The sequence below is a fragment of the Myxine glutinosa genome, chromosome 1 (assembly GCF_964187855.1).
Source record: "Myxine glutinosa chromosome 1, kmMyxGlut1.1, whole genome shotgun sequence".
Lineage (NCBI taxonomy): Eukaryota > Metazoa > Chordata > Myxini > Myxiniformes > Myxinidae > Myxine > Myxine glutinosa.
The window spans coordinates 89,380,476-89,397,659 of NC_136261.1; the positions used below are offsets into that span (position 1 = coordinate 89,380,476).

General features: G+C 51.0%; 2 protein-coding genes across 2 annotated transcripts in view; both read left to right on the forward strand.

Moving 5' to 3' along the window:
* The window catches only part of LOC137425102 (protein sidekick-2-like), a 547,704-nt gene that overhangs the window by 385,970 nt on the left and 144,550 nt on the right, over positions 1-17,184 (forward strand). Inside the window, 3 exon segments of the mRNA XM_078772524.1 lie at positions 12,675-12,786; positions 12,920-12,994; positions 13,943-14,102. Coding sequence (XP_078628650.1) covers positions 12,675-12,786; positions 12,920-12,994; positions 13,943-14,102 — 347 coding nt within the window.
* The window catches only part of RPL38 (ribosomal protein L38), a 275,214-nt gene that overhangs the window by 77,856 nt on the left and 180,174 nt on the right, over positions 1-17,184 (forward strand). The window lies entirely within an intron of this gene.

A 17,184-nucleotide genomic window follows, 5' to 3' on the forward strand; every position in this document is an offset into this window, starting at 1 on the left:
GTGGCGCTGTTGGCGGGCCGACCACGGCTCCGTGACCTTGGCCATGGCGTAAACCAACGGCTTGTGGTCGACGAATGCCGTGAAAGGTCGGCCCTCCAGGAGGTGGCGGAAATGGCGGATGGCCAGGTGTAGACCGAGGAGCTCCCGGTCAAACGTGCTGTATTTGAGCTCGTTCGGCCGGAGCTGCCGGCTGAAAAAAGCGAGTGGCTGCCAAACCCCGTTCACCCATTGCTCATGTACGGCGCCCACCGCGTAGTCGGAGGCATCCGTGGTGAGGGCGATGGGAGCGTTGAGCACCGGGTGAGCGAGCAGTGTTGCGTCGGCGAGGGCCCGCTTTGAGCTTTGGAAGGCCGCATCCATTGCTGCGGACCAGGCGATGTCGTGCTTGGCCGGCTTGCCCCGGAGGGCTTCGTAGAGGGGCCGCATGAGTTGAGCAGCGCGGGGCACGAAGCGGTGATAAAAATTCACCATTCCCAGGAATTCCTGCAGGGCCTTTATGGTGCGGGGACGCGGGAACGTGGTGATGGCCTCGACCTTGGTTGGCAGGGCACGGCCCCGTTCTTGGTGATGTGGTGGCCCAAAAAATCAACGGCCGTCGTGCCGAAGTGGCATTTGGCTGGGTTGACGATGAGGCCGTGCTCGCTGAGGCACCCGAACAGTGTTCGGAGGTGGAGGAGGTGCTCGGCCCGGGACGTGCTGGCGACGAGGATGTCGTCCAGGTAAACGAAAAGGAACGGCAGGTCACGCAGCACGCCGTCCATCAAGCGCTGGAACGCCTGAGCCGCGTTCTTGAGACCAAACGGCATCCGCAAGAATTTGAATAAGCCGAACGGCGTGATGACTGCCGTTTTAGGGACGTCGGCCGCCCTGACAGGTACCTGGTGATATCCCCGTATGAGATCAATTTTCGAAAAAATAACCCGTCCCGCCAGACGGGCGGAGAAGTCTTGGATATGCGGGATCGGGTACCTGTCGGGGGTGGTAGCGTCATTGAGATGGCGGTAGTTGCCGCACGGGCGCCATCCACCCCCCGGCTTTGGCACGATGTGCAGTGGCGAGGCCCACGCGCTATCGGAGCGCCGCACGATGCCGAGGTGCTCCAACGCGTCGAATTCGGCCTTCGCCACGGCGAGCTTGGCTGGGTCAAGGCGGCGGGCCCTGGCGTAGACCGGCGGGCCCGTGGTTGGTATGTGGTGCTCGATCCCATGCCGTACTGCGACGGCCGAAAACGTCGGCTGCGTGAGGGCCGGGAACTCCGTGAGCAGGCGAGCAAACTCGTTCGCCGCCGGGACGGCGCATGCCAGCTCGGTCGGCGCGGAGCTGCTCAATGTGCATACCAGGGAGCTGAAGGTTTCGGCGTTGATTAAACGACGCCGTTGGACGTCCACCAGCAGTCCGTGTGCGCAGAGGAAGTCGGCGCCTAGCAGAGCCATGGGCACGTTTGCGGTTACAAACGTCCAAGCAAAGCGTTGGCCGCCGAAGCAGAGGGTGACGTTGCGCGGGCCGAAGGTGCGGATGGTCGATCAGTTGGCCGCAACCAAGGAGGGGCCACAAACCGCGGATTGCCTGTCCTGGTCAGAGGCGGGTATGACGCTCAGTTGGGCGCCGGTGTCGCACAGGAAGCGCCGTCCGGACGCTTTATCCGTGATGAACAGTAAGTTGTCCATGTGGCCGGCGCTCATGGCTGGTAATGAACGCCGGCCCGGCCGTTTCCCGGCCTGCCGAAGGTGCACGGGGGTCGGCATGTCCGGGCCTTCTGTCCGAACCTGGCATGATAGTAACACCACGCTTGGTCAGGTGGAGGCTCCGGTCGTCGTGCTGGAGGTGGTCGGCTCGGTGTAGCGGCCGCCAATTGCGTCGGCAGTTCGGTCGTCGACCGTGCCGGGTGCTCGGGTGCCATGGGTGTTGCGTCGGACGGCGGTGGGTCCCATGTCGCCGCTGCGATGCGCTGTCCTGCGGCGGAGATCTTGTCGGCTTCTCTGGCAAGGGCCCGAGGATCTGTGATCGTCGTGCTTGCCAGGGCGAGGCGTACCGGGTTAGGCAGCTGACGGAGGAACAGCTCCCGGAACAGGAATGCCGGAGAGTGCTCGCCGAGCAGTGAAAGCATGTAGTCCATTCGCTCGGAAGAGCGCGTGTCGCCGAGCTCGGGCAGGTCGAGCAGGCGCCGTGCGCGTTCCGCCGATGGGAGGGCGAAAGCGTCGAGGAGAAGCTTCTTAATCGCGCCGTATTTGTCAGCGGCTGGCGGGCTCTCGAGGAGGCTCAGGGCACGGGCCGCGTTGGCCGAACCGAGCGCTGCTACCACATGGTGGAAGCGGGTGTCGTCGGCCGTGATGCCTCGCAGGGCGAACAGGGAATCCGCCTGTGCGAACCAAACCGCCGCGTGAGCCTCCCAGAGGTAGGCAGTTTAAGGGCGACTGCCGTGTCCATGTCGGTAGGTCACCAATGAAGGAGCTGGGGCTCCCACGTCGATCGGAAGAATGGACGCGACAAAAAGCTGGAATTCATCCGAGTTGCTTTAATCAAACCAAACACACAGGCACTCTGAAAAGCCCGTTTATCGGGCAGCAATATATTGTTACAGACGCGGGTTTTAGATGTTATATTGACCGAGCGGTGGTGTATTTAACCGCGTCCGAACAGTTACTCCCCGATTAGAACCCGATTCCACCCGACGTTGACCAGATCGCCCCACAGATATTCAATCGGGAAACCTCTACAGCGACCGAAAGAGAATGAAAAAGAAGAAGAAGAAGAATACGGAGGAAGAACAGATTTATTATACACACACAAGCAATGGATGGAAGAAGCAGTAACACAGCGAATCGTTAACTTACACTATTCATTTTTACTTAACCCCAAGACAACGAGCAGGACAGGACGTTCACACTTACACAGGGGATATTGCAGGCAGGTAGGGCTCGAGGTGGATTGCTTGAGAGGGAGGCAAGGTCGGGAGGCAGCAGCTCGCAATTCCTCGCGGTTTTGGCGGGAAACCCTCCGTCGTGTATCCGCTGCGGTAGACGTCACGCGCTGGCTCGGCACACCTGCTCCTCTTCTTGTGGTGGAGCCGTCTCCCTCCTTTCAGCGCGTCTCTCCAAAGCTGGTTTCCTTGCATAGTACCTCTCCTCTTTGGCTTGGAGCGTTTCGCATCTCACCGCTCCTCTTGGTGCAGCCTCTTTGCTCATCTCCCAGGGTCATCTGGTAAAGCAGTCCCTTACAGTCGCTTTTATCACCTCGGGCGAAATCAAGCCGCCGGCTCCGAGGGCACGCCTACCGGGTCGCTCACTGCGGTGCTGATTGGCTGTTAGGGCTGGCTCACTCCTCCCCCCTTATGACGAGGTGGAGACACGCCTTTCTTCCCCAACCCTACCTCGTGGCCAATGGTGGTTGAAGAAAACCGCCCAAAATGCGGAAGGCAATTGGAAGGGAGGTTTTGGGGAAATTGGAAGGGCCTACGCTTATTTTGTTTGATACAATGCAAAGTCAATCTAGTGGGAAACACATATTTAGCCTACATGGAATAAGGAAATACACTATTTAAAAGATATATCGTGACCTGCGTGTAAGTTTCATGGAATTAACTAGGACGACGGCTGCGACCATTATTTACATTACGAGGATGTTACCATACTTTTGTAACGTTCACATTGTAACGTTTCCACATTCGTTACACTTCCTCCAAAACCGTTACACTTCTCAAATTCGTTACACACTTCTCAAAATCGTTACACTGCACCCTCCTTTCTTCAGGCCCGTGCTCGGGCCTACTAAACTTTAACTTAGTGTGACACGTAGGTGTAATTCCCTCTACAATTAACCTGACCCTGAGTGTGACAATCTTAAAACACAAATAAGTATGTCCCCCTATTGCATTGCACCCTGTCTAACAGACTCAAGCCCACAGCTAACCGAATTACGGAATTATTCTCAAACTATACATTTACGGTGGGGAGCATTATTTACAATGACGTGATTTCTTATTTACACCGCAACCCAGGACCTGTGTTTTTTGTTTTTTTTCTTTTTAGGGAACAAGAGAAAGAAATTCCTGTTGGGAGGGAGGAGACAGCACGCATTGCATCGATGCACCAGTACCAATACCACCAAAGCACCCAAAAGCACCAAAAGCACCACAAAGCACCAAAAGCACCACCCGGTGCGCAGTCACCATGGTTCATAATAAACACAACAAAACAACTGGTGGTGGTCTTCTCTTTCTCTGCTGGGCCGATGTTCTTCCCGACGTCTTCTGGCTTCATGCGGCCTATTTGGACATAATAAAAAGCACAACTTGTGTTCGTTTTTATTTAGGGCCTCAGGGGCCAACTAAGGGTGGTCCACCTGTTTGGCATAGGTGCCACCTTACCGAGGTCCGCAAGCAAGATTCCCTGGCCACTATGGCCGGTCTCCAACAGAGGTGCCCTGCCCCAGAACCTGGGGTCCATCAAGTGGTACTTGGCCGCAGAACAGCGGTCCATAAAGTGGTACATCAACGCAATGCATGCTGGTTCTGGGAATCTCGGGCGCACAATGGCCACCTCACGCACGCTCCCCTCGGCACCCAATGGCGCACAGGTCATGTGGGAGACAAAAGAAAGACAATTGAGCAAGGGGTAAGGTCACAAGGGTACACGTCAATAAGGCAATGCAAGGCGAAATGCGTACGGAGGGCGAAGTGAGAAAGCTCGTCCCTACCGTACGTCACCCCCCTGTCACCTACCCTACCCTTGCCCTTGCCCTTACCCCATATGTACAAAATCTACACATTACCAATTCGTCACTACTGTCACGTCTTCCCCATATTTCCCCTATACCAAATTCGTCACCACAATCCCTCTACTTCAAAATTTGCCATCACCAATTCATCATCAATCCTCAAAAGGAGGGAGAGATGGAATTACGCACAATGTCACACCCACGTCATGATGCGTCTCACAATCCAAACATTTGCATCATAAAAAATAATCAAAACATGGCATGGTGTGGAGTACCTGTCACCTCAGGTGAGTGGATGCAGATGGTGCGAGGAGATCCTTCATCCTAACTATTTTCTAAATGACTTTAACACACTTTACACTACCCGGGGTCTTTCCCTGCCAATCCATTGGCCAACTTACACTATGGGTTCTAATAACCAATTCCCATTGACCAAACTGTGGTGCTTCTCCATTTGGGGTCTCACTCCCCCGATTCATCTCCCGGTGCTCTAGCACAATTTCTGGGCTGCGATGTGTACCTCTCCCAGCAGGTCTACCCACCTGCACACCTCCACCACTGCAGTTGCCACCCGAGCTTACCTAGCTCCTCACCCTAACCTATCTAACTGGGGCAGGCCCCTCCTGGCTCTGTCACCCCACTCGGTGCCCTCTGGCACTGGGCTACCCGGGTCCGTCCTCCGGATCCTCGGGCCCCATCCACAACAACTACTACCGGCTCCCAGAGCCCACCTGCGGCCTCACCTGGCCGACATCCTTACAGTGGTGGAGCGCCCAAACAACTACACACACTAACAGGCTACACGCCCAGCCATTTCCACAACACTAATGCACCCATCCAAATACCATTCTGTCACCCGCAGATGCCAATATCCAACCACAATTTACCTGTACCCTCTACCTAACACTTACACTACCCACCCCGGGTATCCGTGATGGGGGTCCACTCTTCCCCCATTCACACCTTCGCACCATCCACTCCACTCCACAATTTCCACCATTCTCACTCCACGACCATCCATTCCAATACTCCAGATATTCCACACTACCATTTATTCCACACAGCCACATACACCTGTTGTTGCACACCTGTGCCCTCACACCTGGTGCCACCTGCACCCTCCTTTCTTCCTGGACCATTTGGTCAACACAACACGCAATCACCACTACTCCCTCATACACTGCTCCACACACCTGTTCAGTTGCACACCTGTGCAATCACACCTGTTCCATTCTCACCTGTTCAATCCTCACACACACGGCATCATCTCCGCTAACTACTCCCCTCTGAAACTTGCGCTTCCCAGTCGTCCCTTTAAACTATTGCGCTCCCTCGTCATTATCATCCACACTAAACTACCTGCGTCCCCACTACAGGTATCAGTCACTAACTAAACTTAACGTTACCTAATGTCATCTTCGCTAGATCCCTATCAATATCCTAACCCACCCGGGCTAGTTTTCACTGCCATACACCCCATAATCTATTGCTCCTTTGCCCCACCTTCTGTGAGGGATGGTGGATTTGCCATCCCTCCACATCGGGGGTCTCTCCACTATCAATTTTGTTCGTCCAAATTCCAACCAATTCAAAAATTTTCCATTTACTGCCAATTCTATTCACTTTTCTAAATTTCGGATCAAAACACTATCACTATCACGATCACCATCATCACAGTCCGCTATATCCTAGCCTCGGTGCGTCATGACATCATTAAACTCGGCTTCGTAAAGCCGAGCAATGAATTCGGGTGGTTTGGTTGCCTGCAGGTTGAATCCGTCCGGCTTTCGGTTCAAGGGAGGTGGTTTGGTTGGACCGAGGCTCCACGCACCATCTCGGCGCGGCACCTTGCGGTCCCGGGCCCGATGGCTCAATCTCCCCCGGTCGGAACCCCGTCCCCACGAGGGGGCACCGTTCCGCCTCCTCCCACTCGCCCTTGAACCGGACCGGTCGCCTCGCCCGGCAAAGCCCGGACTCGACCGTGCGGGGCGGGGCCAAGCCCGAATCGGCAACGACGCTTCGAAGAGAAGCGACGCAGCATCGATCCGCGCCGGGCCTCGCACCCAACCAAGCACCCCTCGCACCGAGTGCTCGCATCGGCTATCCGTCGCTCTAACCACTAAACCGGTTACCATCGGTGCTTTACTTGCATGCTTACAAGCATACGCTACCCCTTTCACCCTCACAAAACCTGGCGTTCCAACGCCGTCCGTACATTCCACCAACGCTCTCCCTGTTACACACCACACCTCTCGCGCACACTTTGGTCCACACCTCTCCTCCGTTACGTCCTCCGTAACACTCACCATGGGCGTGCACTCTTGCATCCACCCACTAACGCGCTCACATGGGCTCTCCCATACCCGCGCCATGACCAACTCAGGTGTGCTTCCTCGCACACGTTCCACCACCACCTTACTCTCCGTGTCACACTTCGTACACCCCGACGTGCATTCTCGCTCGCACTCGGTTTCACACTCGCGCTCCGATGTGCCCTCTCGCACCTGCGCCATCACCAACTCACTATTCGTGTCACACTCCGTACACCCCGACGTGCATTCTCGCTCGCACTCGGTTTCACACTCGCGCTCCGATGTGCCCTCTCGCACCTGCGCCATCACCAACTCACTATTCGTGTCACACTCCGTACACCCCGACGTGCATTCTCTCTCGCACTCGGTTTCACACTCGCGCTCCGATGTGCCCTCTCGCACCTGCGCCATCACCAACTCACTATTCGTGTCACTCTCCGTACACCCCGACGTGCATTCTCGCTCGCACTCGGTTTCACACTCGCGCTCCGATGTGCCCTCTCGCACCTGCGCCATCACCAACTCACTATTCGTGTCACTCTCCGTACACCCCGACGTGCATTCTCGCTCGCACTCGGTTTCACACTCGCGCTCCGATGTGCCCTCTCGCACCTGCGCCATCACCAACTCACTATTCGTGTCACACTCCGTACACCCCGACGTGCATTCTCGCTCGCACTCGGTTTCACTCCCACACTTTATAACACACCCACTCGCCGACGCACACTTTTTCCTCCCACGCGTGCCATTTCCACTCACACGGGACCCTTCACCAACGCCCGGATGCTTCCTCGATCCCAAGCGCGCGAAAATTCTTTTGTCGCTAAACATCCTCCTGCAAAATCTACCCACACAATATACAGCACGACTCACCTGGGGGATCCTTTTCTCCACGCGAACCTGCAAACTTCCATTCGGGTTAAGCACAGCATCGTGATGTGAGCAGGGACTTTGTACATAATCCATTTCTCCCTGCAATTCCCGGGCTACCTCCGTCATCTCTTCAATTTTAATTCCCAGCACTGCTTTTTCTTTATTAACCTCGGCGACCGCTGGCTTTAGTAAAACACCCTCCTCTACCTCAGCGGTCGCCGGCTTTTCCAAACCCCGTGTCGCGATTTCTACCCCCGTCATTGTACCCGTGCTTTTCTCAACTTCGTTCAACCGGCGCTTTTCGACCTGCGTTACTTCCTCGTGCACCCCTGGGACCCTTTCGCCCAACTTGCGGTCTCTGTCCCTCTGCTCCCTTTCCTCCCTATCGGCCCTCATTCCGTTCGTTGTTGCTTCAATTTGGTTTCCCAATTCGTTCGTTATTGCTTCAATTTGGTTTCCCCATTCTTTCGTTGTTCGCTCATTATCAGCCCTCATTCTGTTTTCTATTCGTTCCATAATGTCGTTTTCTCTCTGCATTTCCACCATGAATTGGGCCATGAAGGCTTGCATTTGGGCCAACGTTGGTAGTACCAAGGGTGCGGCCGCAGCTGCCCCAACCTCGTGCGCAAGAGCGCCATTCTGTGCGTCTGAAACCTCCTCAACCGCCTCCTCATTGCTCTCCTCCTCCCTTTCTTTCCCTAAGTCCTGGGTTACCCCTAACCCGTCTATTTCCCCCACCGACATCCGATCGACTTGATTGTCCATGGCGCGATCTCAAAATTCGGGTTTTATAAAACAAAATAAATTTCGGCAGCTTGTAATTTTGAGCGCGTTAAGCGCGCTTCGGGTCCGATTTCGGGTCCGATCTCCCTCCTCGACACCAATTGTTACTCTAATAGTACAATTGGTGTTCCAAAATTTGGGCCTAACAAATTTAGTCCCAGGTCCGAATCCAACTCCTCGACACCAAATTTTTACTGACGCGGCTTTTAGATGTTGTATTGACCGAGCGGTGGTGTATTTAACCGCGTCCGAACAGTTACTCCCCGATTAGAACCCGATTCCACCCGACGTTGACCAGATCGCCCCACAGATATTCAATCGGGAAACCTCTACAGCGACCAAAAGAGAATGAAAAAGAAGAAGAAGAAGAATACGGAGGAAGAACAGATTTATTATACACACACAAGCAATGGATGGAAGAAGCAGTAACACAGCGAATCGTTAACTTACACTATTCATTTTTACTTAACCCCAAGACAACGAGCAGGACAGGACGTTCACACTTACACAGGGGATATTGCAGGCAGGTAGGGCTCGAGGTGGATTGCTTGAGGGGGAGGCAAGGTCGGGAGGCAGCAGCTCGCGGTTTTGGCGGGAAACCCTCCGTCGGGTATCCGCTGCGGTAGACGTCACGCGCTGGCTCGGCACACCTGCTCCTCTTCTTGTGGTGGAGCCGTCTCCCTCCTTTCAGCGCGTCTCTCCAAAGCTGGTTTCCTTGCCGAGTACCTCTCCTCTTTGGCTTGGAGCGTTTCGCATCTCACCGCTCCTCTTGGTGCAGCCTCTTTGCTCATCTCCCAGGGTCATCTGGTAAAGCAGTCCCTTACAGTCGCTTTTATCACCTCGGGCGAAATCAAGCCGCCGGCTCCGAGGGCACGCCTACCGGGTCGCTCACCGCGGTGCTGATTGGCTGTTAGGGCTGGCTCACTCCTCCCCCCTTATGACGAGGTGGAGACACGCCTTTCTTCCCCAACCCTACCTCGTGGCCAATGGTGGTTGAAGAAAACCGGCCAAAATGCGGAAGGCAATTGGAAGGGAGGTTTTGGGGAAATTGGAAGGGCCTACGCTTATTTTGTTTGATACAATGCAAAGTCAATCTAGTGGGAAACACATATTTAGCCTACATGGAATAAGGAAATACACTATTTAAAAGATATATCGTGACCTGCGTGTAAGTTTCATGGAATTAACTAGGACGACGGCTGCGACCATTATTTACATTACGAGGATGTTACCATACTTTTGTAACGTTCACATTGTAACGTTTCCACATTCGTTACACTTCCTCCAAAACCGTTACACTTCTCAAATTCGTTACACACTTCTCAAAATCGTTACAATATATACATATTATCCCGGAGCGTTTGCCCAGGAAAGGCGAGAGGGGGCGTGGCCCAGCGTCCTGGCTGCGGCCTGGCAAGTTGAGGGTGAGCCTGCCCGGGCATGCCCGGGCGTCCCGACCGAGGCCTGGCAAGTTGAGCGCGGGCCTGCCCGGGCGTCCTGGACGAGCCCGACATGGTGATCGCTCCGCGTCCTTGATAGGTGCAAGGCGATTGTGAAAACCCAGCGGTAGCCGCTACAGTAGAAAAGGCTCAAGGAAGCAACAGTGCGGCGGACTGATAGAGGTTCCAGGGATGATGCCAACTCCTGTCCCATCAGAATGACAGCACGTCACTGGATTCTGTCAAGAAGAGATAGGTGACAGACAGGGGCACCAACCCAAATATGGCAATGATACTCCATAACAGGATGTATAGTGGCGTGTAACAGTTGCAGTGATTGCAGTAAAGTTTGTGACATCGAAAGAACCCTGTGTTGAGATGAACACAACAGTGTTCACGACGGTGATTTTTGGATGGACGATTGGACTTCTTTTCTTTTTTTTGGATACTGAATCGAGGCTCGTGAAAGAGCTAACATTTATTTCACAAACAAATCAAACAGACAAACAAAATATATAAAAAGAGGGAGCGGAAGACAAGATGGGGAGAGAAGGGGAAGCACACAAACACAACATTTGAGAGCAGGGAGATGTGTGGGAGGGAGAGGGCTTGGGGGGAGGAGGCGTAGGAAGGGGGGGGGGGGGTGGGAGAAGTATAAAACACAAGGACACCAAGGACTTCCAGGACAGAAATTGGTATTTCAAAAAAGTGGATTTGGGGTGAAATTAGCGGGGGTAGAAAAGATCAAGGTTTTGGATGGGGGAAGATAAGAGATGGTGGTGATCAGCTGTTTTAAAGACCTGGAGGGTGGAGTGGGATTGAAGAGAGTGAGGGAGTTTGTTCCAGAGGCGGGAGAAAAGAGGAATGAAGGAGTGAAGGTGAGCAGAAAGTCTTGATTTTGGCAGTTTAACCATAAGAGGGTTGCAGGCAGATCTTGTGCGACCTGTAGGAATATTTGGGGGACAGAGCCCAGAGAGAGCCGGGGGGGGGGGCAAGGCCAGAGAGGAGTCGGTAGAAGACGGAAAGACCACCAACCTGCCTGCGGTGAGTGAGTGAAAGGCCCTTGGAGTTAGCTTCATCGCGGGAGATTCCAATGATTCTGAACGCTTTGGTTTCAACAGCGTGAAGACGAGCTCGGTCTTCGACGACGACGACTTTAGAGTAATACTCATTTTGAAAACACCACAACCATCACAGGAGTCTGAAAAATAAACCCTGTGAGTACTTCTTCGTTACATCTGCCTGCAACATGCCTTTGTTTGGAAGGGTAGGCGAATTTGCAGAAGGGGGTGATTTGAAAGAATATAGTGAACGACTTGAGTTATATTTTGAGGCGAATGGCATTGTAGAGGATTTGAAGAAATAATACATCCTGCACACTGCGTATGGGTTGAAGATGCATTTACTGTTGAAAAGGCTCACCCAACACAAAGGTCCCTCCACAAAGACATTTGATCAACTGACCAAGTTGGTTCAAGAGCATCTCACGCTGAAACCGTTGGTGATTGCAGAGCACGAAGACGGAAAGTGTGGATGCATTCCTAGATGAGTTGAAAAAACTGTCTGAACATTGTGAGTTTAAGACTTTCTTGTTTGAAGCACTTTGGGACAAACTAGTACTCGTATGTGGCTTGAAAAGTAGCAACATGATCATGAAGCTGTTGATGGAGAATAACTTGACACTGTGGAAGGCAATGGAAATATCATGCAGCGTGGAAGTGTCAGTAATATGGGAGACTGTATTTGGACAGGTTCGCACAGCTGCCATTACAACCTGCGGATGTAAGCTTGAAAACGTACACCAATAATGAGGTGTAGGTGTGTGGTTAGCTTATGGTGAAGGCCAAATATGAAGAACAAAGACCATCAGTGTCGCTGTATGTAGTAGTGGAGGCAACAGGCCCTGCTCTGTTTGGCAGGAGTTGACTGCCAGAGTTCAATTTGAACTGGGAAGGTATCAAGGTGGTGGTGGTATTACCACCCTAACAGTCAAAATTGGAAAAGGTTCTGAATATAACATTCCTCCTAATTGTATTCATCCTTTCCTCCTAATACTTTCCTCCATGCCTTCAACAACTCATCGTTTCACCCCTCCCATGATGTCTGTCTCTGTATATCTAAATTTGGGTTCATGAGAAGTCGAGTTTGCAGAGGTTGCTTGGACACAACCATCAATTCCCCTTCACGTCCACTAACGGTGTCAAACCCCTCCACTTCAGTACCCTCACCATCTCCTACACACCCATATATCCTCACATCCCCACCCTTCTTTTCCCATTTCATTGCCTCTTGAAGCATCTCCATTTGGACTAGAGGTAGTAATTTCTCACATAAAATGCGGTGTTGAGTATCCAATTCCTTACGCATTGCGCTCACTGTCACAACTCGAAAATAGATATTCTCCGATTGGAAAAGGAGGGTCTCGTGATCATGTTTGGAGTTGGAAAGTTTAATAACTATCTTTTTGCACATCACTTCACCTTTGTCACTGATCACCTTCATTTTCAGTCACAAGAGAAGTATTCCAGTACTTGCTGTTTTGCATTTGCAGAATTCGGTCATACAACTGTCTGACTATCGTTATGACTGTTTATCGTACGAGTCAGCAGAATGCTAAGTCTGATTGGTTTTCACGGTTTCCTCTCGGTGTGGGAGGTGACCAGGTATTTTGGAGCAGCACTCGTTTTGAATGACTGAGAAAAATCGGCATAATTATAAATCAAATGCTGCACCTGCTAGTCTCAGCAGAATTGATAGCTCAGGCTACTCAAATTGATCCTGTGTTCTTTTATGCAGATTGGTTGGCCTGAGGACACCGTGGTATGCCTGGAGATAACAGTTAACTTCTGCACAGGGTTGTTCACTGTGGGGGTGTGTGTGTGTTGTTATACTCGGTCTGTATAGATTCCGGAGATTCTGGAGAGTCTACATGAACATCACCTGGGTATGTTCCGGGTGAAGTCTTTGGCATTAATTTATGTATGGTGGCCAACTATAGATGCTGGTATTGAGCAAAGCGTAAGAAAGAGACTGTGGTCTACGTAAAAGATGTAAGAGACTGTGGTGTATAGTGAAAGCTAGAAGACCAAAGATGGTAAACCCATGGATGTAGCCAAGTCGACCTTGGCAGTGAGCTCATTCCTATTTTGTGGACTCCGGTGAAAGTGGTTACTTCTTGTGATGTCTGATTTGGCCTGAAGTACAGTATTTAGAAAGAAAACTATTACCGTGGATAAATTGGATAAAGACATTGAAATTCTGTGGTTCGTGTTTGCTCAGCATGGATTGCCTGAAGAACTGGTTGCTGATAACGGTCCTCAATGAGTGTCAGAATAATTTAAACATTTCCCATGGGTGATGTACCTCGGCTTTTTTGAAATTTTTTTTAACATTTCCTGCGGTGAATGGCATAAAGCACATCAGCTCTCCTCTAGATCACCCTCAAAGTAATGGGAGCATGGAGAGTTCCTTCAATTTTTTTGTTATGAAGAAACAGAGTTGGGACACTGAGGATGTGGATACGAAACTGGCTTCATTTTCTGTTGCCTTATCCCACGACACCTCACTAGGCAACCAAAATGCATGCTAGCACAACTGATGTTCAATAGGGAACTGCGAACTAGGTTCGCACTGGTGATACCGAGTTTAGGTCACACATTGTAAAGGCGACGTCCAGCAGTTGATAACTCACCTCAAACTTTTGGTGTTGGTGTCCCAGTTTTGGTAAGAGATTATATAGATACCATCAAGATAAACGGCACAGAGGTGTTTTTGTATGGGTGTTGGCCGTGAGGCCCCGTCACCAAATATAATGTGTAGGTTGAATACGACATCGAGAAGCGTCATGTGGATCAGCTCAAATACTTGTCAGGTTCTAAGTTTTGTGACGCACTTGTGAGTCTGCCCAAAGAGGAGGCAGTCTCACCCATGGTGAAAAATCCTGACGACTTTACTGACATGGTTGAATTGAGCAGATCTGGTTTGAATTGAGTGCAGGATAAGTTGTTGTTCTTATTGTTATTGTTGTTGCATAGCCCCCGTATAGTTCTCTCGAACAAGCCCGTGACATGGAGACAGCCAATCGATCTTGCAGGAGCGTCCCTGAGATCCCCCCACATCCAGGATTGTGTACCCCTGCCTCAGGAAGTCAGGGCCATGGCAGAGTTGGAGAGAGAGAGGGGGGGGGAGAGAGGGAGAGAAAGAAAGAACGAGAGAGAGAGAGAGAGAGAGAGAGAGAGAGAGAGAGAAAAAGGGGGATGGAAGGGGGGGGGGTGAGAAAGAAAGAAATGGAGAGAGACAAGAGGGAAAGGCTCGGTCCATGGGGACAGATCGGCACTCTGATCATGACCGCGCTGCCCTGACGAATTTGGGCAGCAGGGAAAATGGGGAAGATTTCACTCCCCACTTCTGTTGAGGGGGAGGGGGGGTGTACAACAACCACAAAGAGGCGTCCCCGATAGTTGTCCATGTAATGTTATAATGTTATCGGATATAATGGACTATATGTTTGTGCTCATAGTGTGGAGCCAGACAAATGTACTATGTATCAGTAGTATATCTTACTTTGTCATTGATTACTAAGTTACAATTTTTTGCTGATGGGGAAAGGTTCCCCCCCCCCCCCCCTTCCCACGCCTCCTCCCCCCAAGCCCTCTCCCTCCCACACTTCTCCCTGCTCTCAAATGTTGTGGTTGTGTGCTTCCCCTTCTCTCCCCATCTTGTCTTCCGCTTCCTCTTTTTGTATATTTTGTTTGTCTGGTTGATTTGTTTGTGAAATAAATGTTAGCTCTTTCACGAGCCTCGATTCAGTATACAAAAAAAAAAAAAAAAAAAAAAAAGGTGTAATGTATTATGATGTCTGATGTGACAGCGTCTGTACTTGTAAGGCAAGGGCGTGTGATATTCGGTTGTCCAGGGCTTTACCCTTACCTCCACGGTGGTGTAGATTCTGTATGCAGCGGTCATATCGATATTGCAATAATGTTTGTTACATCGAAATAACCCTGTGCTGAAATGAACACAACTCTCCATCTTATTATAATAGAGTAAACGTATATGGTTATGTATGTTTATATGTGACCAAAACGTCTGCTTCTTCTTCAAATGAAATGAACACCCAAACACACAATCTGTGAACTCTTAATTACGTTTAGACTGCTGAGACAACTCAGACGTTGGACGACACTTTAAATCCCCCAAGACCCTTAAGACCACCAAGACCCTGAAGACCCAAAATACTCTTACAGACCCCAAATACCCAAAATACCCTTAAAGGCCCTGAGGATCCAAAAGACCCTGAAGACCCAAAACACTCTGAAGACCCAAAACACCCTGAAGACCACAAAGACCCAAAAAGACACCGAAGACCCTTAAATACCCCGAAGACCCAAAATACTTCGAAGACCCAAAAAGACCCCAAAAACCCAAAACACCCATAAGACCCAAAAGACCCTGAAGACCTAAAATACCCTGAAGACCCAAAATACCCTGAAGACCCAAAACACCCTGAAGACTCCAAATACCATTAAAGACCCTTTAGACCCAAAAGACCCTTAAATATCCCAAATAACCAAACTACCCCAAAGTCCCAGAGGAACCAAAAGACCCTTAAGACCCTTATGACCCAAAAGCCCCTGTCGGCACCGAAGACCCAAAAGACTTGCTGAATTATGACTTCATAATGAAAGTACCAATGACATAATCATCAACATATCTTTTCCCCATGGGGAGTACTTGACAATGAGCCGTGTTTCAATTTTTTTCCATTGAGCAGTTTGGGAGATATGGAGGTGTAACGTTATTCCAAGATGGCGTCCATACCACTTGACCTATGACGTCATAATTATGAATAAAAAAATTCCTACAGGCGGAGGCACTTTTTTACTTTTTAGGTAAAATACTTTTACCTATGGTAAAATTTGGTGCCAATCGGACCAATGGTTGCCGAGAAAATGAATTTTTAAAATGCAGACACGTACGCACGGTGTACGTAACCGAATGCTTACCCTTGCTTTTTGCTTCGTGAGCGCAGGGTAATTAAAGTATTGTTATGTCTGGGGGGTATACCGAAATCTAGAGCTAGGTAGATCTGTATAGATAGGTATTCGACTGTCGCGGTAGGGAATCTACCTGTAATAAGTTCTTCATGTTTAGGCGTTTGTTGGGATAAGGTGTATAATTGTGGATCTACCTGGAGGTTCGTGTGATAGTTAGATAGGGATTAAAAGATAACGCCCCTGTGAGTCTCACCTAGTAGTCAAACCTTTGTCCATTATGGCACTGCAAACCACATAAACACTTAGTTAGGTCCATTAAAAAAAGAAAAAAAAAAGTTTGTGACACCGCCACAATCGGCCACCACCATTTACACCTCCAAGGCCTACGAACCTCGCCTAGCACGTGTTATAACACAAGGACCGCGGGGTCGGGGACGGGAGAGTTGGAGTGATGCCGCAGAGGGCGTGACCTGGGCGAGCCGGCGAGTTGGGAGGCTTTTATTGGCTGAGGAGTGCGCCAATGTGACGTCTTCGGCCAGGGATATGATCGAGGGCAGGACGCCATTTTCAGAGTTGGCTGCCAGGCGAGTCCCGGTGTGAGTTGAGAGGAGAGCAGTTCGGAGGTGCGCTGAACCGAGTGCAGGCGAGACCAGTCCCGGAGCGAGTTGGAAGGACGAGACGTGCAGTCACACCTGCGTTCTCCCCGTTCCTGTCTTTTCGTTCTTCGTGTGGGGATCGATCTTGGGTGAAGCCGCTGGCCTGCGTTGGGTGCTTTGGAGCTTGGTGCACCGACCTCGTGGGTGGCGAGAGGATTGGAGCTTGGAGAAGGCCTGGTGGCGGCTGAGCGGGGCCGTGTTACAAGAAGACGACAGAGACAGATAAGCCCGAGCTCCGCGTACACTGTACACGACGTGACGTGTTTCTTTTGTAATTCATAATCCCCCGTTTTGTATTTGAGGTCTGGAGTGCGGGATCCCGATTTAGAATAGCTTTTTACCGACGCGTATTTTCCTGTCCTTGTTTTTCAATAATATATCCTTGTATTATTTTTGTATATATCTGAAC